Genomic DNA, 21,865 nt, shown 5'->3' on the forward strand with positions numbered 1-21,865 from the left:
CATCTTCATCCGCGGCCACTTCCTGAGGTTCAGGTGGTACTCTGGAGGACCAAGAAAGCATTACTGGCTTAAGCAAAGAAACGTGAAACACATTGTGATTCTTCAACATAGGTGGTAGCTTTAGTTGCAGGGTCCACTTGCCGAAGCATAGAGAAAGCACCATGCTTTATTGGGCCTGAGTAAATAGAGGGAAGTCATAGGCGTAAGTGCCGGGTACTCAGCCAAACCTTTGTTCTCATCTTGAACTGAGGAGCTGGCCTTCTTCGGGTATCTGCCATTTTCTTGGCTCGGGTGGCGGTTTTCTCAATCAACTGATTAGTCCATTCCCACAGTTCATGTAATTCCTGGGAGGAGAGCTGAAGGAACTATCACAGGTAGTGGCAGAGGAGGCTGTTTTCCATAAACCAGCAGGAAAGGGGAGGAACTGGTGGCTGCGTTGATGTGATTGTTATGGGAGAATTCAATACAAGTTAAGAGGGTGGCCCAGTTATCCTGGCGCTTATTGACATAAAAGCAGAGTAAGGTTTTAAGGGTACAATTGGTATGCTCCGCTTGCTCATTGCCTTGCGGGTGATAGGACATAGTGTAGTTGCGCTTGATACCAAACTTTTTGCAGAAAGAGTAACAGTACTTCACGGTGAACTGAACTCCTCTATCAAATAATATATGCTTTAGTAAACCAAATAAGCGAAAGATGCGGAGGGTGAAAAGATAGCTAATTCCACAGCAAAAGGAAGGCCCAGTAATGGGAAGAAGTGGTGCCATTTTGGAGAACCGATCCATTACCACCCAAATCATGGTGGCACCATTAGAGATAAGGAGTTTCACAATAAAGTCCATGGACAGGTGGGTCCAGAATTCCCTAGGGGCTGGCAACGGCTGTAACAGCCCCCAGGGTCAGCCATGCAGCACTTTTTGCTGGGCAAAAGTGGGACACGAGTCAACATAGGCCTTGACGTCTTGCTTCATTTGAGGCTACCAGTAGTGCCATTGAAGCAATTCAAGGGTTCATGCCCACCTAGAGTGTCCTGCGACATGGGAGTCATGGGCCCATTTCAACACTTTCTAATGCAATCTGGAAGGTACTACCATCTTCCCTGAAGGGATGGGTAGTTTGGTGGCCAGTATTTTAGCAGGATCAATGATGTGTCTAGGACATTCTGGAACATCCTTGGTCTGGAAGGAACGAGAGAGAGCATCTACTTGTTGATTCTGGAGCACTGGGCAATATTGTAACTCAAAATCAAAGTGAGCAAAGAACAAAAACCAATGGGCCTGTCTCACATTAAGCTGCTGAGCTTGATGTAGATGTTCGAGGTTCTTGTGGTCCGTGCATATTGTGATGCAGTGTTGAGCCCCCTCAAATGTTGTGCAAGAGGTGGACCCTTGGGCCGAGGTGGGGTTGATGCTACCCGCAGGGCAAGCCCTACGGGTCCCCACCGTCGGCAGGCAGAGCTGGCTGACTGATGGAGGCTGGCTGGAGCTTTGCCAATACCAGCCCTCGCTCCCTGCAGGTTGAGCCCTTGGGTACCGGGGCCGGCTGGACTTAGGTGGGCCTCTGCCCAGGTTCTTCTCAGGGACGACAAGGAGGTCAGCCAGGGGCCAGCAGCGGTAGGAGTAGGTGGTCTGATCTGGATGAGGCAGAGCCCCAGAGACCCGGGCGCCAATGACAATAGAAGGCAGACAGAGGGTGCCCGAGTAAGAACAGGCCGAAGCCTGAGAGGCCAAGTCCAGAGTGAATTCGAGAGAAGCGTCGTAGAGCAGGCTGAAGTCAGGGCAGGCAGCAGGCAAGGATGAGTGGCAAGACAAGCGTGGGTCAAAACCAGAAGTCAGCTACAGAATGGTCAGGCAAGGCAAAGGTCAAAACCAGGAGATGGGCAAGAACGTAGTCAGACGTAGCAGAGGTCAGAGCCAGGAATCCGTCAGTAGTGTGGTCAGGCGAAGCAGAGGTCAGAGCCAGGAGTCAGTCAGAAGAAGACAAGCAGGGTAGAGATGAACACAGGAGCAGGAACGAATACCAGGAACAGCAACTCAGACGAAGCAGGTACAAACTGGGAACCAGAAACACGGAGGAAACGCAGGAACAGCAACTAAGCACACGACTAGCGTGGAGATCTGTTGCCAAGGCAAGAAAGCACTGGCTGGGCCCAGCCTTAAGTACCGGGACCCAGTGACATCATCATCTGGGGCCACGTGTTGGATTCCCGCCGTGGCCACTTTAAAACTAGAACTGATGCGCGCGCGCGCCTAGGGAGGGGCATGGCGCGAGACGGTGATGTCTCCCCGCGGACCGCGCAGGGAGGCCTGCCGCAGAGCTGAGACATCCACTGTGGAGCTGGGAGCATGGGGAGCAGCCCAGAGACAGAGGTGGCTGCCCACGGCCACAAGGGAGGCAGAACCAAGCGTTGGAGCAGGCAAATGGGGGTAAGAGGGCCAGGCCGTGGGCCTGCCGCAGCCAGCACATGCAACATCAAGAAGATGGTGCTATTCCTTAAGGGCCAGTTTGACTGCCAAGAGCTCTCGATTTCCAATGCTATAGTTGCGTTCGGCCAGGGAGAACTTCTTAGAAAAAAAGGAACATGGACAAAGTATCCATTCTAGAGTGTGTTAGCTTAGGGCAGCCCCTACCCCCAGGGTAGAGGCATCTACCTCTAAAATGAAGGGTGATATGGAATTCAGGTGACATAGGCAAGGTTTTTCAGCAAAGATGTTCTTTAACATCTGGAAAGCCTCAATAGCCTCTGGTGGCCAATTTTTGGTGTTGGTGCCCTTGCGAGTAAGGGCAGTAAGGGGGACTGCCACAGAGGAGTAATTTGGAATAAACTGGCAGTAATAATTTGCAAACTTCTGAGAATAGATCAATAGGTCATCCAGATATACAACCACGCAGGTGTACAACAGATCGCAGAAGATCTTGTTGACCATTTTCTGGAAAACTGTCAGGGCACTGCAAATCCCAAAGGGCATGACCAAATACTCGAAGTGTCCGTCATGAGTGTTAAATGCGGTTTTCATTTCAACACCAGCCTTGATGCGGATAAGGTTGTATGCACCCGAGGTCCAATTTCGTGAAAATCTTGACACCCTGTAGGCAATCGAAGAGTTCTGCTATTAGAAGTAGTGGATAACAGTCCTTCTTAGTAATGGCATTCAGGCTATAGTAATCTAAGCATGGCCTAAGGGTTCCATCTTTCTTTGCAGGGAAAAAGGAAGGCCGGATAAATCCACATTCCAGATTCTCTTGAATGTAGGCTGACATGGCCTGAGTCTCTGGGAGAGATGGGGGTAAACCCGGACTCGCAGGGGCGTGGCTCCCAGGATAAGCTCTATGCTGCAGTCATATGTGCGATGAGGAGGCAAGCCCCACCCCACCCCCTCTCGAAAGGCCCACCCTCACTTCCTACACACGGATCTCGCATGGCCAGGTGCACCCTCGCTCTTGGCCTGGACAGTGGCGTTTTCCAAAATGGTGCTGACCTGACCTTTCACCAGTCATGTGACTGGGGTAAGGCCAGGGGATTGGACATAGGCAAGGGTCCGATCCACAGACCCTAACCCAGTCAATGGCACCAAGCAGGCCAGGTGCAAGGGTGCAGCAGGCCCCGACGCGAGATCTGATTTTAGGTACAAGTGCAGGAGGGTAGGGGCCAGGCAGTCCTTTTTTTTTTTTTTTACAATCAGGGGAGAACTGTTGCTGTCACTTGGGGGGTGAGGGGACCAGGATCGGAGGCCACATTGCACTTTTGTGCTTTGGGGGGGGGGGGCCGGGGCCATTGCCTTGAAGGTATTTTTTATATTTTTAATATTTTGGGGGAGTCGGGTGACCCCGGGTTGAAACAGGAGTCAGCACTGACCCCCTCTCGTCCTTCCCATGTGGCCATGACTTTTTTTTGGGGCCAGCGTCTCTTTAAGACAATGGTGGTCCCTTGAGGTGGGTATATAGATGCCCAGGCAACCGTGCTTTAATGCGGAAGCGCTGACAATGGAATTAGTGATAAGAGTCTGTTAGTGCTAGGGCACCCTACATACGTCAGGACGTGAGAGTTAGGAGGTGGGTTTATAGATACGTGATGACGTGGCTGTATGCGTCTCGGGAAATGCATATATGGGTATAGAAGTGAGTTGAATCGAGGTGGAGTTGCAGCGACAGGTGAACTGAATTTGTGGTGATGGGGATGGAGTTACGGTGGCTGCGTGCGATTGGTTTGTATACTCTTTGATAGCAGGGTAGTATATACCTGTTTGAGGAGCGTTTTATGTGGCTGAGCTTAGTACGTGTACCGGCCGGCGACTGAAGGGTCTTTATGAAGTTTGATGGTGGCATTTTATGCCTTAATATTCGTAGGACTCGGCTTTGTCTTTCTGTGCAGTGTGGTAAGGTGAGTATAATGGCTGTGAAGTTAGGTTTATATGAGATTTGAATTTTAGTATTAGGTCTTAATCTTTGTATTTTTCAGAGATAGATCGTGATTGAGTATCGAGTCTGTTGGGAGTCGGACTGGGTCTGATTGATCAAGGTGTGGGGTCTGAATTTATTTGAAATCAGGTGTGTAGCTCTTGGATTCTGTGATTGTTGAGTTATATAGAAGTTATGGATTATAGGGGGTAACATTTGTGTTATATATTTATAGAGGGTTATAACAAATACTGTTCAATGGGAGTTTCCGGACATACTTGGGATTGTTAAATTAAGTAAGTATGATGGGCTTTTTATGGGAATAGGTCGGTATTGTGAATTATAAAGACAAAACTGTGGAGATATTTAGTGTCTATGTATTTTCTAGATGCTCGGTTTTGAAAGAATGTTTTGGCGATACAACTAAGAAGTGGCTTAAGAAGTGGCTATATAGTCCCCTGAGGAAACCCTAGTCGGGTGAAACAAGGAACCTTATCGGGACCAACAATTTTGAATACAAGGACCAACTACTTTGAATGCAGGAGCCAATAATCATTACTTGATGGGATGGAGTGGGTTCAACAATTTTGAATACAAGGACCAACTACTTTGAATGCAGGAGCCAATAATTATTAGTTGATGGGATGGAGTTATGATATAAAGAAGTGGAGAAAATTAGATTTTAAGGGCGAGCATTTAAGTATTTTATGGGGAGAGTGTTTTTAGGGGGTGTGCATGAGGTGTGAATGTGGATATATTGTTATTAGTGGGGTATTGGGTATAGGTATGTCTGGGTAAAAAATTAAAAAATTGAAACAATATGATTCATGACTGCTGTATATTTGTTTGTTAAATGAATACATGGTACAGTTATGTATGATAACTGATATATAAAATAACGCGTAATGGATATATGGGGATAAGTGCAATAGAATAAAATTGTTTACATTTGTAAAATGAAGTGTTGAGTGTATGTATTAGACATTGGAACATACTCATTTAATATACATGTATATAAAAAATATATATCTTGTTGTGTAGTGAGTTGGGAGTAATTAACTGTTGATTATTAGTGAAGGATTCCCTTAGTATGGTTATTGTCAGTGTGGGGGGGGGGGAATCAGATATATTTTATTTATTTTATTTTTTATTTAAGAGTTTTTATATACCGTCATTAAGTTATTCACCATCACATCTCTCATTTGTTTGCCCTTGAGGATCGGGCACAATTGCATTTAAAGGGCCCCTAGGCAGTTCTTTTGTCCTATGGTGTTTGGCTACGAGATAAAACAACGCACCATAGAGCCACAATATTTTTCCAGGGGAGGGGCCCCACTATCGCAGCAACACCCTCCCACGATAGTGTGACCTCTCCTACGGTAAAACACCATGACTTGATGCCATCTAGGGGTTTGTTAGCCAATGGAGTCTGCACTTCCTGTTTGTTCTGTCCCTATGGCGTAAGCAGAGCCATTACAAGCTGCTCACCTACAATACCAGAACTGAAAGAGTTTGGCAGACAAGACGAGTACCCAGATATGGAGCCAGGTGGATCAGACAGAAAATCTATTTCTGTTCTCCAAAGACAAATCCCTAAGAGACATGGAGTTCAGCACTGCCCAAAACAAAGCAGTGGGAGTGTGGGGCTCAATTTGCCTGTATTCTTTCCTTCTGGAGCTGTGCTAGAAGTGCCTATGCTTTCTCCTGCTGCCATAAGCCAGAACTGCTGTTGCACACACAGTGGGAAGAGAAACCATGTCGTATTGTCTTACCCAGCAAGCAGCAGACAAGGTTACAGTAACAGTGCAATATACCCATTAGCCACAAGGTGGCATCAAGCTATAAGTGAACATCTGTAATGTGGACCCGGATAATGAGTGGATGGGAGGAGGATGCAGGGGATTCCAGGGAGTGGTATTGAGGGGGTGATGTTTGCAAACCGGAAGGACCCCTCCTTTTTGTATTTTTATGTTCATTTTCCCTCTAGAATGGAAAACATCTCCTATCTTTGCACCAGAGAAAATGAGTGCGTCACCTTCCAAAACAAAAATCCACCATTTGTGCAGAATCTGTTAAAGGACCTCCAACACATCATTTCATCTCGGGGCACCAGACAGAGCTGTTAAGTTTTTTTTTAGATGAATGGGGATGTGTAGATAGGCCTCTGTAAGATCCAGAGACGCTAGAAACTCCCCTTTGTGAACCGCCGCAATCACAGACCTCAGGGTTTCCATCCTGAAACACGGAACCCCGAGTGCTGCATTTACCTTCTTCAAATCTAAAATGGGGCGGAAAGTTCTTTCCTTCTTTGGAACCACAAAGTAAATGGAATATCTCCCCTTGCGAAGCTCTTCACAGGGAACCAGGACCACCGCCTTCAGGCAACACAGACGGTCTAGCGTCTCTCAAACTACTGCTTGTTTCTCTAAGGAGCCACACGGAGAAATTAGAAACAACTCGCGGACAGGCCGAGCAAATTCTAAAACGTAACCATCCCTTACCACACTGAGAACCCACTGGTCCTGAGTAATACTGGCCCACTCCTCCTAAAACCTCGCCAGGCGACCTATAATGGAAGCGACGGAGTGGACCAGCCTCGCCTCATTGCGAGGACAGGACCAGAAGCACTCCCCCCGGCGGCATCTCGGAATGGTCTTCAAGCACCCTGAAAGGATTGATCCCCAGACTGTCCCCTAAGAGAAAACTGCCTTTGGGGCCCGGACACTGGTCTTGTCGGCCGGGCCTTCCTATCTAACCGAAAACGAGAGCGTCTGAAAAAACTGCTTGCCTTTAGGTTTATCCTCCGGCAACTTGAGGACTTTATTCTCCCCAAAAGACTGCATCAATTGCTCAAGATCCTCTCCAAATAAGAGTCAACTCTTAAAAGGCAGCAAGCCTAAATGCACCTTGGAGGAGACGTCCGCTGCCCAGTTTCGCAGCCAAAGCAACCTTCTGGCGGAAATCGCAGACGCCATAATGCAAGACGAGGTATGAACCAAATCATATAGAGCATCCGCACCATAAGCAACTGCCGTCTCAATTCTCTCAGCCCTGTCTGCCTCCTCGCCAGAGGATGGCAGGTTCTCTTGTGACTGCTACACCCAACGGAGACATGCTCGTTGCATAAAACTAGTACAAATAGCCACGTGTAACCCCAGGGCCGAGACCTCAAAAATCCTCTTGAGGTGTACTTCTAACTTACGATCCTGAACATCCTTCAACGCCGCGGACCCTATCACTGTGATGGTCGTCCTCTTAGTAACCGTCAAGACCGCTGCATCGACCTTACGGAGAGCAAAAAGCTCCAACGCCTGTTCAGGTAATGGATAAAGCCGTGCCTTTGCCCTTCCCACCTTTTAAACCGGAATCGGGAGTACCCCATTCCGTGTCTATCATTTTCTGTACAGGCTTGTGATACGGGAAGGCCGTGGGGGACCCCGCATCCCATCAAGGACCTGGATCCATCCAAGTCAGAGTCCTCCTGTGGGATCTTAACCCCAAGAACCTGAAAGGCCAGCAGCAGCAAGGCAAAAAAAATCAGCAGAACCAGTGGTCACGAGCTGAGGCTCCGGGGAGGAAGACTAAGAACCAATGTCAGGAAGTATTTCTTCACGGAAAGGGTGGTGGATGCCTGGAATGCCCTTCCGGAGGAAGTGGTGAAGTCTAAAACTGTGAAGGACTTCAAAGGGGCGTGGGATAAACACTGTGGATCCATCAAGTCTAGTGGGCGTAAATAAAGAGGAGGCAGCAAAACACTGCACGGAGCGGCAGTAACCACAGAGGCGTTCACGGAGCGGGATGCCAGTGGCCAGTAGGTGCTCCACCTTCAGGCAGCAAAACACTGCACGGAGCGGCAGTAGCCACAGAGGCATTCACGGAGCGGGATGCCAGTAACCAGTAGTTGGTGTTCCACCTTCAGGCAGCAAAACACTGCACGGAGCGGCAGTAGCCACAGAGGCATTCACGGAGCGGGATGCCAGTGGCCAGTGGTTGGTGTTCCGCCTTCACAGAGGGCTGCCATCTCCAAATAAAACTAAAACAAGAAACAAACAAACAAAGCAGGGGTGGGTAGGAGTATGGGGCAGGGGTGTGGCCTGCTTGTTGCGGCAGTTGCTACCCCTGTTTGAGCTGGATGTTCACTGGGATGCGGATACAGCGCTGCTCTCTGCATGGTGGAGGGGTGGAAGGGAGTTGGGGCCGGAGGGTGCTGGAAGCCAATAGTGATGGGTGGGAGGGAGAAAAAGGGTGGAGGGAGAAAAAGGGTGGGAAAAAAAAAGGGAAAAAAAAGGGTGGAGGGAGAAAAAGGGTGGGAAAATAAATAAATAAATAAATAAATGGATGAACTGCGTGGCTTGCTGCGCAGACTGGATGGGCCATTTGGTCTTCTTCTGCCGTCATTTCTATGTTTCTATGACAAGCTTGTCCTTCCTAAGACGACGTACAACCTTCGGGTCATCTTCTTCGGGCACTGGGACCGCCATACCATCTCCTGGATCCGCATCTCTGGCCACTTGAACTACCGGATCCGCCAGAACATCCTGGCCCTAAGACTCCTCCACCTCTATGGAAACCTTGACAGACTCATCAGAGTCACACACACACACACACACACCCCGGCCAGAACCCAGGAGAGAGCCTGATGACCCTCTGCAACAGAGTGACCCGATTTCGCCCAGAGTGAACCTGTTTTGGGTCTAACATACCCCCCCCCCCCCCAGTAGGCTGGGCCGTAAGGGACCGTGGCTCCTTGGCTGCACAAACTGCCTGCTGCTTGGCCAGGTAAGCCTCATGCAGTAGCAGCACAAAGTCTGCAGAAAAAGGCCTCAACAGTTCCAGCCTTCGCAGGCAAGGAACCCGAAAGTGGCAGTATGAGAGTTACTACCTCTTCAAAGGCCCCCGGATCGCGGTCGGAAACAAAACGGGCTGGCGACAAACAAGGAGGAGTATCCCCCTCCTCCCCCGGCAGCACAGGAACGGCCGAATGCAATTCCAAGATGTCCGCCGTTCCCACGCTGATCGGAAAGGATTCAGCACCCTGGTCAACATCCCGGTTTGACGGCGGAACAGCAGCCGAGGACTCGCGTAAGTCCCGGGGTTTTCTGAGGGGGGCGTGTCGGGGGCGGGGCCGAGCGGCGCGCCATTTTCGGGGCGGGACGCGGCGTTTCAGGGGCGGGCCCGGAGGCGTGGTTTCGGCCCGGGGCGTGGCCGCGCCCTCCGGAACCGCCCCCGGGTTGCGTCTAGGTGCGCCAGCGGCCCGCTGGCGCGCGGGGATTTACTTCTCCCTCTGGGAGGCGTAAATCCCCCAACAAAGGTAGGGGGGGTTTAGACAGGGCCGGGGGGGTGGGTTAGGTAGAGGAAGTGAGGGGAAGGTGAGGGGAGGGCGTTAGCGAATTCCCTCCGAGGCCGCTCCGATTTCGGAGCGGCCTCGGAGGGAATGGAGGTAGGCTGCGCGGCTCGGCGCGCGCCGGCTACACGGAATTGGTAGCCTTGCGCGCGCCGATCCAGGATTTTAGCGGCTACGCGCGTATCTACTAAAATCCCGCATACTTTTGTTGGCGCCTGGAGCGCCAACAAAAGTACGCCAACGCGCCGTTTTTGAAAATCTACCCCTTAGTGACTAAAAGGAGAACAAAGTTGCCACTGAAAAACTGAGGAGCCGCTGAAAGATAAGAAAACAAAACCCACAGAGAAAATAAAACTACCACTTTGAAACCTGAGGAAGGAGTCAATCAGCCAGCAGAGCGGCAAATTGCCTCTTTTTTTTTTTTAACTTTACTGAAAACTACTCTGAGATAGAATCCTACAAAAAAATATAGACTCTCTCAGCCAAAAAAAACCTAACTGGAGCCTGCAGCTACCTAAGTGGCCTCATGAAGGGGAGCGATCTGGACCACCAGATTTACACCCCACGGGTGCTTGGGTCGAGCACACACAAGGGTCACCAACCCCTGGCTCACCCGCCTCAACCGGACAAGGAAGAACCCCTTAGGATTCAAAACATCCCTGGGAAGAAGGCTCAAAAAGAAAAAAAACTGTCTCAGTTGCAGAACTGCAGGTTTGCACCCATCTACCATCTGCTGGAGACAGAGAAATACCGAGGAACTGCAGGTAGCACGTGTGGTTAAGTAGCAGTGTCAGTAAATCTTTCTCTGTCTCCATCTGCTGGCAGGGAGGCAGAACCCAGGAGTCTGGATTGATCCAGGTACTTACAGGGAAATGCAAGCTCTTAAATAAGAAAATTATTATTTACCTGCTAATTTTCGTTCCTGTAGTACCATGGATCAGTCCAGACAGTGGGTTATGTCCCCAATCCAGCAGATGGAGTCAGCACAAGCTTTGAGGGGGCGTATCCATATATACTACTACCCCCTCTGCAGGAGTTCAGTATCGAGTATATCAAAGCCCGAGTAGAAACCCCCGAAGGATCAAGTTTGTGGAAACAGATAATGAAAACAATTGTAACCGCAACAAGTAACTGCAAACATCCTACCAACTTGTAGGGAGCTGTGAAAAACAGCGAAAAGAAACAACTGTGAAGACACAGAACACTGTGAGCAAGAAGCAGCGCAGAGCTGAGCAGGATCAAGAACCCAAACGCGGTGGGCGTCTGGACTGATCCATGGTACTACAGGAACGAAAATTAGCAGGTAAATAATAATTTTCTTTTCCCTGTACGTACCTGGATCAGTCCAGACAGTGGGATGTACCCAAGCTTCCCTAAATCGGGTGGGGTCCTGCGAGGCCTGCTCGGAGAACCTGCTCGCCAAAGTGTCCAGAGACCGAAGAGGCGAGGTGCAGACGATAGTGCCTCGAGAACGTGTGTAACGATTTCCAGGTGGCTGCCCTACAAATTTCCTGCGAGGATACCGAGCGAACCTCCGCCCAGGAAGCCGCCTGAGAACGTGTAGAATGCGCTACGATTCCGGGTGGGGGAGTCCGACCCGCCCCAATGTAAGAAGCAGCAATGCCGGCCTTCAGCCATCTGGCAATGGTAGTCTTCGAGGCCTGAGACCCCTTCTTAGGACCGGCCCAGAGTACAAAGAGATGGTCAGAGGTTCGGAACTCATTTGTAGCCTCCAGATAGAGGCGCAGAGTGCGCTTGACATTCAAGAGACGGAGAGACTTCGGCTCTGAGGAAGAGAAGGACAGCAACTCCACCGTCTGGTTCACATGGAATGCAGAAACCACCTTCGGAAGGAAGGAGGGAACGGTGCGAAGCGAAACTCCAGAGTCGGAGAAACGGAGATAGGGCTCTCTACACAACAGAGCCTGCATCTCCGAGATGCGTCGAGTGGAACAGATGGTCACAAGAAATACAGTCTTGAGAGTGAGATCCTTTATCGTTGCGCTGCGCAGCGGCTCGAACGGTGGTCCCGACAGGGAGCAAAGCACAAGGTTAAGACTCCAGGAGGGACAAGGGTCCCGTTACGGAGGACGCATATGCTTGACACCCTTGAGAAACGAGCAATGTCAGGATGCTGTAGAGAGAGCCCCCATCGCTCAACAGCGAACCAAGGGCGGCCACCTGAACCCGTAGTGAATTATAGGTGAGCCCTTTTTCCACCCCCGCCTGTAGAAACTGAAGGATCTGAGGTACAGAAGCCTTAGCGGGTCTCGTGGCCTGGCTGGTACACCACAGCTCGAACACCTTCCAGACTCGAACATAGGCCGATGTCTTTCGTGCCCGCAATAGCGTGGATACTACCGCCTCCAGGTAGCCCCGGCGCCGGAGGCGGCGCCTCTCAAAAGCCAGGCTGCAAGACAGAAGAATTCTGCCTGCTCGAAAAATACCGGGCCCTGATGTAGGAGCTGGGGGAGGTGCCCCAGCCTGATTGGCCCGTCGATCACCAGCTGTAGCAGGTCCGCAAACCAGGGTCGCCTGGGCCATTCTGGGGTGACTAAAACCACGGTCCCCTGATGGCTTTCTATTCTGCGGAGCATCCTGCCCACCAGGGGCCATGGTGGAAAAGAAAGATATGGCGGCCACGGGAGGACCAGGGCATCCACTCCCTCCGCGCTCTCTCTGGCGACTGAAGAAGCGTGGAGCCTTGGCGTTGAGAGCGGACGCCATCAGATCCAAGTGGGGGGCCCCCCACCGATGGACGAGAAGTTGCATTGCTTTGTCGGAGAGAGACCACTCTCCGGGTCCAGCAGTTGACGACTGAGGAAGTCCGCCTGGACGTTGTCCACACCGGCGACGTGCGAGGCCGCTAGCCGGACGAGATGACGCTCCGCCCATTGCATCAGCAGCGCCGCCTCGAGCGCGACCTGCGGGCTGCGCGTGCCTCCTTGTCGGTTGATGTAGACCACGGTGGTAGCGTTGTCCGATAGGATTCTGACTTCTCGGTTCCGAAGAAGCGGGAGGAAATGTCGCAGAGCTAGCCGGACCGCTCTGGTTTCCAGACGGTTGATTGACCACTTCGCCTCCACCGTGGACCACGTCCCCTGCGCGGCGCTTCGATCGCAGACTGCACCCCAGCCTGCTAGACTGGCATAGGTGGTCACCACCACCCAATTTGGCAGATCGAGGGACATGCCACGGGCCAGGTTCAGCGGATCCAACCACCAGCCCAGACTGTCCCTGGCATTCTGTGGGAGCGGGAGAATCATCTGATAGTCCTGCAATACTGGTTTCCAACGGGAGAAGAGCGCCCACTGTAAGGTCCTGAGGTGCGCGAAAGCCCAAGATACAAGGTCGATGGTGGACCCCATCACTCCCAGGAGTTGCAGGTAGTCCCAGGAGGTGGGCTCTGGTAACGCAGAGAACCGTCGTGTGTGATCCCGCAAGGATTGAGCTTTGTCCTGGCGCAGAAAAACTTTGCCCAGTAGGGTGTCGAAAGTTGCCCCCAAAAAAAACCCAAGCGTTGCGAGGGCATGAGGGAGCTCTTGGAGAAGTTCACTACCCATCCCAGGGAATGTAGAAACCGTACTACTCGAGTCACCGCTGAGCGTCCATGATCGAATGACTTCGCCCTGAGGAGCCAATCGTCCAGATAAGGATGAACCAGGATGCCCTCCTTCCGGAGAGCTGCCGCCACAACTACCATGATCTTGGTGAAGGTGTGCAGCGCCGGCGCCAATCCAAACGCGAGAGCCGTGAACTGAAAATGCTGGTCCAGAATTTTGAAACGAAGGAAACTGTGGTGGTCCGGGCGGATGGGAATGTGCAGGTAGGCCTCCGTTAAGTCCAGGGAGGCGAGGAACTCCCCCCGATGCACCGCCGCAATCACTGACCGGAGCGTTTCCATGCGGAACCGAACGACTCGAAGGGATTTGTTGACTTCCTTGAGGACTAGGATAGGCCGGAAGGAACCGTCCTTCTTTGGTACGACGAAATAGATGGAATAGTGGCCCGAGTAGCGCCTATCTCCCGGAGTCTGTCCAGAGTCAGCTGCACCGCTCCTCTCTTGAGGTCCGAGCCACAGGGGGAAAAGATGAACCTTCCCTGCGGGGGGCGGACAAATTCCAATGCGTAGCCGTGTTTTATGGTATCCAGGACCCACTGGTCCGAGGTGATCCATGCCCACTCCGCTTAGAAATACGTTAGTCGGTCCCCAATCCTGGGGACAGGGGAGTGGGCGAGACTGGCATCATTGTGAAGACTTGGTATAGGGGTTCCCGGTTCCGGGAGTAGTGCGTGCGGGCCAATGCCCGCGGAAGGCGCGCAACCAGGGCTGAGACCTGGGGGCGGATGGCCGGGAGCCCGTCTGTCTGTAGCCCCTGTAGCGCCGTTGCGCTCTGGCTCTGGTCCGAGAAGAAGAAAACGCTCTGGATGGTCGAAACCTATCCTCCGGCAGCCGATGAACAGCGTTCTCCCCCAGGGACTTGATGATCTGGTCCAAATCCTCCCCGAAGAGGAACTTGCCCCTGAAGGGAAGAGAGCCCAGACTGGACTTAGAGGACGTATCAGACGCCCAATTGCATAGCCACAGTAGTCGTCGTGCTGCCACTACCGAAACCATGGATCTTGCGAGGACCCGAAAAAGGTCGTACGAGGCGTCCGCCCCATACGCCACTGCGGCTTCTAGCCGATCTGCCTGGGCAGCCTCATCGGACGGCAGGTTCTGAGACGTGAGGAGTTGTTGCACCCAAAGGAGACTAGCCCACTGGGCAAGCGAACTGCACATCACTGCCCGCATACCCAGAGCGGAGACCTCGAAAACCCGCTTAAGGAAAACTTCCAACTTACGATCCTGTGTGTCCCGCAACGCCGCACCTCCCGTCACTGGGATAGTCGTCCTCTTCGTGACCGCCGACACTGCGGAGTCCACCTTTGGGACCTTGATGAGGTCCAGAAAATCTTCGGGGAGCGGGTACAGCTTTTCCATAGCCCGGCTGCTCTTCAGGGAGGCCTCAGGGGGGGTCCCATTCCCTGGTGAGAAGTTGTAAAAACGAGTCATGAATGGGAAAAGCCCGAGCCCTCGGCCGGAGTGCCGCCAGGACAGGATCTCCCTTCCTTGAAGAAGTGATGACATCGGGAGCTACTGGGGCAGGCGGGTCTGGTGGCGGATCCAAATCTAATTCTTGGATGATCTGCGGGATGAGGTCGTCCAGCTCTTCCCTCTGGAAGAGGCGTAGGGTACGCAGATCATCCCCCTCCTGTGTGCCGTCCCCTTGTCCCCCGTCCGGGAGGTCAAGTCCATGTCCCGCTGGGTCTGGCACCGCCCCCACTGCCGCGGGCGTGGATCGGACCCGGGTAGGAAGGCGGGAGGCCCCCACTCCCGGAGGGTCGGGGGGGGGCCGGCGTCGAGGGCGACATCCGAGGGATCTTAGGGGGGGGGGGGGGTCCCCACAGGTGCTTCCAGCCCCTGCAGATAAGCGGTATGCATGAGCAGGATAAACTCCGGAGAGAACCTCGGCCTGCTCGGGTGCGCTTCGGGGGCGGCGTGGTTCCTGCTCCCTGGCTCTGGGTGCTTGGTTCCTGCACCAAAATCGGGGGAACACCCCCGCTGGTAGAGTCCTCCAGGGATCCGTTCTCCCTCGTGGCCTCCAGGGATCCGTTCCCCCTCGTGGCCTGCGCCTCAGGGCGCTCAGAATGTAAAATGGCCGCCGTTCCCGCCAAAAATGGCGGAGTGGCCGGCCCGCACCGCCCGGGCAAAAAAGAGAAATCAGTCAGGGACTGTGAGGTACCTTCCCCCCCGGGAAGGCATCGTGCACAGATGCCCTCCCGGGAAATCCGGGACCCCGGGTCTCCGCAGGCCGCACAGCGGGACGGCCGCGGCATCGGGATCGCTGCAAGAGAAAAGAAAAAGCCACGGGGGGGGGCCACGCACACAAAGGCGCCGCTGCGGGGGGGCCCGGTCGGCCCGCACTGCCCGCTGTCTGAAAATAGAGGAGGGTGCCGCGGGGGGGGCCTTCCTGGCCACACGACCCGCCCCAGACATCTTTCCCTAAATGGCTCAGCAGCCCATGAGGAGCTGTAAAATGGCCGCGGGTGAGGGAGTAAAGAGCGAAGAGGCCGGCTCCACCGGCTTTCGCGGGCACCGGGGGCTGAGCTGTAAAGGAAAAAACTACAAAGGAAAAACAAACTTACCCCTGGCTGCAACGAGAAATAAACAGCAAGGCCGCAGAGAAGAGACAAGGAAGATAAGCCACTCCCCAGAAGTTGAAAGAACTCTGCCTTTTTTTTTTTTTTTTTTTTTTTTTTAAACTTAATACAAACTTGATACAAACTTGATCCACAGAAAAAGACAACAACAAGCCATAATCAAGCAAGAAAGTGAAGGAAAAGGAGGGGAAGCCTGATTCCCCTACTCGCATCTGCTGGAGTCAGAAGATACTGAACTCCTGCAGAGGGGGTAGTAGTATATATGGATACGCCCCCTCAAAGCTTGCGCTGACTCCATCTGCTGGATTGGGGACATAACCCACTGTCTGGACTGATCCAGGTACGTACAGGGAATGAATATTCTCTCTCATTCACCCATCCTAAAGTGTCCTAGGTTTCCAGATAGTAGCTCAAACCACTAGCATACTGCCATCCATATGAGGAAGAAGCTAATACATGCTTTTAAACATTTGGAATGAACAGTTTTATTTTTTTTAACTTAATGCCTACTTCAGTTCAGAAATTGCCCAGAAAAAGGTGTGACTTTACAACTGGATTCTGTTCCTCTTTAAAGTACATACAGTAAATATAAAACCTACAGGTTATCTCTGTCTGACTGAAGGACCAGTACAGCTCAGCTGAGCTGTGAATAAAATCAGCACTTACCGTTTGATCATATTGCGGGTGCAGTAAACGATGGGGAAGGAATCTTTCAGAATGGATCTGTAGTTGCGATTCAGGTCCCGGCCTGTGAGGGAGCAGCGGTAATTCCCCACGATCACACCATCTGGGTTTAGCATAGGCACCACTTTGAAGATGAACATGTCCCGGAGAAGTTGGGCGTCTTGCCTGTTGCTGAGGATAAAGTCCAGGAAGCCTTTCATCATCCAGGAGCTGTTTGTCTCTCCGGGATGCACTCTGGCTGTCAAGATCACGGCCTTCTTGTGCCTCATCACCTTGGCAGAAGGCGAGGGGTTAGTGATGGTAAGAATATACACCAAGTTCCCTGCCAGCGAGCGACACAGAATGCGGACCTTGCAGAACCTGGAGCGTTCGTGGTCATTGGCGATATTGACCAAATACCTCTGCAGATTGGAGTAGGTGTAGGGATAGCAGTGGGCGAAGTAGCAGGTGTCTCTGTGGTGTGGGAACTGGAAGGTCCAGGAGAGAGAGTAATAGTGTTTCCCCTCACACCCAAGGTTGTTCTTGTAATATTTAATGTCAGTTCCTATCCTATGCCAACCGATCTGAGATATCCTGGCCTCCTGCTCAGAGTAAATCAGTGGGCGCATGCCGAGGTTGTATAAGCTGGCCGGTTTGTGGAAGTTCACGATAGTGAAGCGATATGGTATGCCTACGCGGGTGTTCTGAACTCGGAAGTAGTACCACTGGGTGTGTTTGTCTGTGTAGAGGTCGGTGCGTAGGGTGAGCTCGTATTCATATTCACCGCTGGAAGTACAGAGAGAACACAGTCACAATTAGCTTTGGGCGGCCTGATGGAATTGGCCTGAATAGTTTGCCCAGTTAAAATGTTAATCAGACACCATAAATCAGGCTAGAGGCGGCAGCAGCAGCAGCTCCTCCTTGTGGAGTTTACCTTTGAAAGTGCAGCCAGTGCTCATAGGGACTAACTTTCTAACAGCCCACATAAATCTGCGCGCTATCAGAGGCACAAATGACACCAATTTTCAGAGCAATGTGTTACGCACATGTGTTAGCTTTGAAAATTATCCCAGTAAAGTTCCTCGCATAAGTTACACCTGCTAATTTGTGTAGGGAGTTTTTCTGAGAAAAATTACGCATGCACATTTCAAAATCAAAAAGTATGCACATAAACCCCAAACGTGCCCAGACTCCTTGCCGGAAACGCCTCTCCAATTTTACGGGCAATTTTCAAAAGGGCTGTTTCTGCTGGTAAAGTGCTGTTTATCCAGCAGAAGTCCCTTTGAAAATTATCCCCATGATGCAGGTGCACAAGGAGATTTGAAAATTAAATCTTACTTTTTCATAGGCATTAAAGAATACCTGCTGTGAAACCGTGGCGCACTTTAACCCACCCACGGAGGAGAAGCAATATTTGAAATGCGATATTCTGCATCCAAATACATTTCCCTGCGCAAAATCTATTGATTATTGCCCCCTAACAGTTCAGGGGTCATTCAAACTGCTCTGCTTTTAAAACTTCCTGTGAAGCAGTGTCCCTAGTGTTCCCCTATTTACCTGAGCAGGACCAGGCTAGACACCTGGTCCACCTTAAATCCACTAAGGAGAGTATGCTCTATGGGCGGGATCCTGCGGTGGGGCTAAGAAGGTGTAACCAGAAACTGGGGAATAAGAGCTGGGATCCAGGTGGGAATAATCAGATCAGGCCCAGGTCTCCAGGAGGAAGGCAGCTCCTGTAGAAAATTGCTGTTCAAACACTGAGCTGTAACGAAGCTGTACGAGTACTGAGGGAAGCGGTACTAACGGTGAGTAACTGGAGTACACTGTTCTGAAGATAAAGGCAGTCTATTAATGTGTACATGTTAAAGCTACAAATAAAGATAAAGTGTTTTAAGAAAGCCTGAAGTCAGACTAGTGTATGTCTCCAGGCCTGGGAGATCACCGCTTGATCCCATACTCCCCCAGCTCTAACTGATCTTTTGATCAGAAGGTGGCATGTAAGAATTTTCAATAGCTACATTTGATATCCTAAAAATTCACAAGCTGGCCAGAGCTAGTCAGGCAAAAAAACAGGGACCTCCAGAGGTCCTCCTGGGCTGGTTAGCGCTGATTTTCATCAGTGATTGGCTAAGTTTAATGATTCGGTCTCACCTAAATCTACCTGGATAAACATGGACAGCCGAAAACCTAGCTGAAAATTCTCCTAAAGATAGCCGGTTTTAAACTAGCCAATCAGCGGCTTTTGGAAGCAGGCATGCAGTTGTTTCTAAAATGACATTTTTGGTGCCTGGGATGTGGAGAGAGGGTGGGTGGAGGAGGCCACAGAGCTATTATTTAGTTACAGCTGTGTAACGTGAGGTACCAGGAGACAGAGAGGGGGATATTCCAAGGCTTTTACCCGCAAAAGTGGTAAATTTATGCTCATACTGCCTGTTGATGAGAAAGATTGCCCAGGCTGAGTGGAGGTATTCCTGAGGGCAGAGATGGGAAGCGGTTTGGATTTATGTCTAAAATTTCCCAAAAATGTTCTGCACATTTAATAACCAATTTAATAGACTGTGGGTAAATCTGATGGGATAATTTTCAAAGCTGGATTCAGCACGTAGGTCCACTTTGAAAGTTGGTGTAACTTCTGTACAGATTTACTGCCTAATTTCAGCGGGCTGTTATATAAAATTACCCCCCACCCGAGTGACTTGAACATCTTAACCCATTATGTCCCACATTTTTAAGAAGCTATCCTCTAAACAGGACACTGGGAAATAATGGGTTAACTCTCCAGACTTCTCTGGACACACAGTTTAGTGCTTCAGCCACCAGACCACACCTCCTCCCACGCACAGGATACAAAGTCACAACCGGCTTTGTGTGGGTTGGTGGGCCGGGACTAAGTTCTTTGGCTTTTTAAAACCTTTTCTTTTTTTGGATGATAATGCACACGTGCAGGCATGAAGACTGCATCAACAGTATCTTTCCTAGAACACTGTCCAAGCACATTACACCCATCCAGTGTGCTCTAGAGTAGGTTATTTTCCACCCCTCTCTCCTAATTCTTAGCCAGCGGACCTCAGATCCCATCCAGTCCTTGTCATGCAGGAGCTGACTCTGCCTTTTGCTTGCTGGAAAGTTTGGTTTCCAGTCATCAGGTGGAAAAGGAGCAGACTTTGCAAGGCTATTTACCAATCACTCGACGCTTAGCTTGGTGTGCTAGCTCAAAGCCCAAAGACAATTTGCTATCCTTATTCTCCCTCTTCACAGGGCAGGGTAAAACTGCCCCTGTGTCCAATTCTAGAATGAACCACGCTGACGGCAAATTCACGTCGCTGTCCAGCTTGCTAGAAAGCCATTGGTATGGGGATAAAACACAAGCTCACACATTGCTACATTCCCACAACAGTCTCAGCTGCCAACATGCAGACAACAATTTATGGCTCTATTTGTTATTGCTACTAACCAAATTTATTGCCACTTATTCTATAAAAGTCAACAGTAACTCAACCGACTGAGGTGGGAGGGGGAGGACCTCCTCCCTGCTATGAAGCTAGAAATTCTAATGTGGGTAGTAATTTCTGAAGTGGATTGGAGGGACAGGCTAACAGCACTTCCGCAGAGTAAAATTGTATTTTACAGAAACTTGTCACACGAGTGCATAATAATTTATAGCACAATCATGCATAACATATACACGGGGACGGTAACTTTCAAATGGGCGCACAGGCGCACGTATACATGTGCATATGGGCATGTGACCAGATAAACGGCAATTTTATATCCTGTGTGCACATACACATGCACGTTATAAAATAGCCCTGGCGCACGGGGGTGTGTGTGCTCCTAATTGTAAGCTCGTGTGTGCACAGCAGCGTAAAGTTAGCTTTGGTACGAGCAAGTGACGGAATTTTATACCAGCCGCACGTCCAGCCCATGACCAGTTTCACCAGTTTTCCCAGTCTAGAGCTAGGTCCCTGCACTCCCCCACTTAACCCAGGCCCCTGAAATGCTGCAGAGATGCCTGCAAATAGTTTTACAAAGACTTGCACCTCCTCCATAGCAGAGGTAAATCTGCGCTCAGCTAGACCTGGGCGGGCACCCAGGCACTTGCGTGCGCATCTCTTGGCCCCGCCCCCTTTACCGATGCAAGATATTTGCGCATCAGTACTTGTGCGCGCATGTGGGTCGTTTATAAAGTCTGGTGGACGCACGCACGCACATCTCCCGATTTTGGCATGTGCCTGGCTTTTAAAATTCACCTTATAATTTCAAATATAGTACACAGACTTAGGGCTATAGAGATGCGTGATTGTATACTATTAGCCACTCACTTATTTCTTAGATAGAGGAAAATTGGTTCTTACCTGCTAATTTTCGTTCCTGTAGTACCACGGATCAGTCCAGACTCCTGGGTTTTGCCTCCCCTCCAGCAGATGGAGACAGAGAAGTTTTAACGGACTCTGTCGTATATCCCTGAGGTGCCACCTAGAGTCTGTCAGTATTACACTGTACCCAAGCAGAAAGATTAAAGCATAACTTCCACATAAACAACCTCCAATGAAAGAAACTATGCCCATACTCTTTCCCTGAAAAGGGGGGCATTCGGTAAACTTGCAGAAATATGACTAACTACCGGCCGAGTGGACTCTCCGTTTTCCCATGGGCGGGACTCTGGACTGATCCGTGGTACTACAGGAACGAAAATTAGCAGGTAAGAACCAATTTTCCTTTCCCTGTACGTACCCAGATCAGTCCAGACTCCTGGGATGTACCAAAACTTCCCTAACCAGGGTGGGACTGAGAAAGTCCCGCTCGGAGTACACTGGCCCTGAAGGAACCGGGCTCAGGGTCCCGGACATCTAGACGATAATGCCTGGCAAAAGTGTGTGTAGATTTCCAGGTAGCCGCCCCATACATTCTCTGCGGTGACACCTGTTGACATTCCGCCCACGAGGCCGCTTTTGATAAGAGTAGAATGAGCTTTAAGACCAACCGGAATCGGACAGCCCTGAACAAGGTAAGCCGAAACAATAGCTTCCTTTAGCCAGTGTGCAATATTGGTCCTTGAAGCTTTATGACCCCTCCTGGGTCCACTCCACAGAACGAACAGATGGTCCGAAAGACGGAAACTGCTCGTGACCTCCAAGAAACCGCAACAACACTCTCTTTATGTCCAACTTCCTTAAATCCCTAGACTCTGGAGTAGAAGAATCCAGACCAGCGAAAGAAGAGAGCTCCACTGACTGATTCAAATGAAAGGAGGACAC

General features: G+C 50.9%; 1 protein-coding gene across 5 annotated transcripts in view; it reads right to left on the reverse strand.

Moving 5' to 3' along the window:
* Positions 1–21,865, reverse strand: part of AGBL3 (ATP/GTP binding protein like 3) — a 279,448-nt gene that overhangs the window by 197,741 nt on the left and 59,842 nt on the right. For all 5 annotated transcript variants that reach the window (XR_003856022.1, XM_029597245.1, XM_029597246.1 and 2 more), the window contains exon 7: positions 16,611–17,393. Coding sequence is in view for 4 of the 5 variants with exons in the window: in XM_029597245.1 (XP_029453105.1) it covers positions 16,611–17,393 (783 nt within the window). In the remaining variant the exon portion in view is untranslated. The remainder of the gene's footprint in view (positions 1–16,610; positions 17,394–21,865) is intronic.

Source organism: Rhinatrema bivittatum, chromosome 4, assembly GCF_901001135.1.
Source record: "Rhinatrema bivittatum chromosome 4, aRhiBiv1.1, whole genome shotgun sequence".
Taxonomy (NCBI): Eukaryota; Metazoa; Chordata; class Amphibia; order Gymnophiona; family Rhinatrematidae; genus Rhinatrema; species Rhinatrema bivittatum.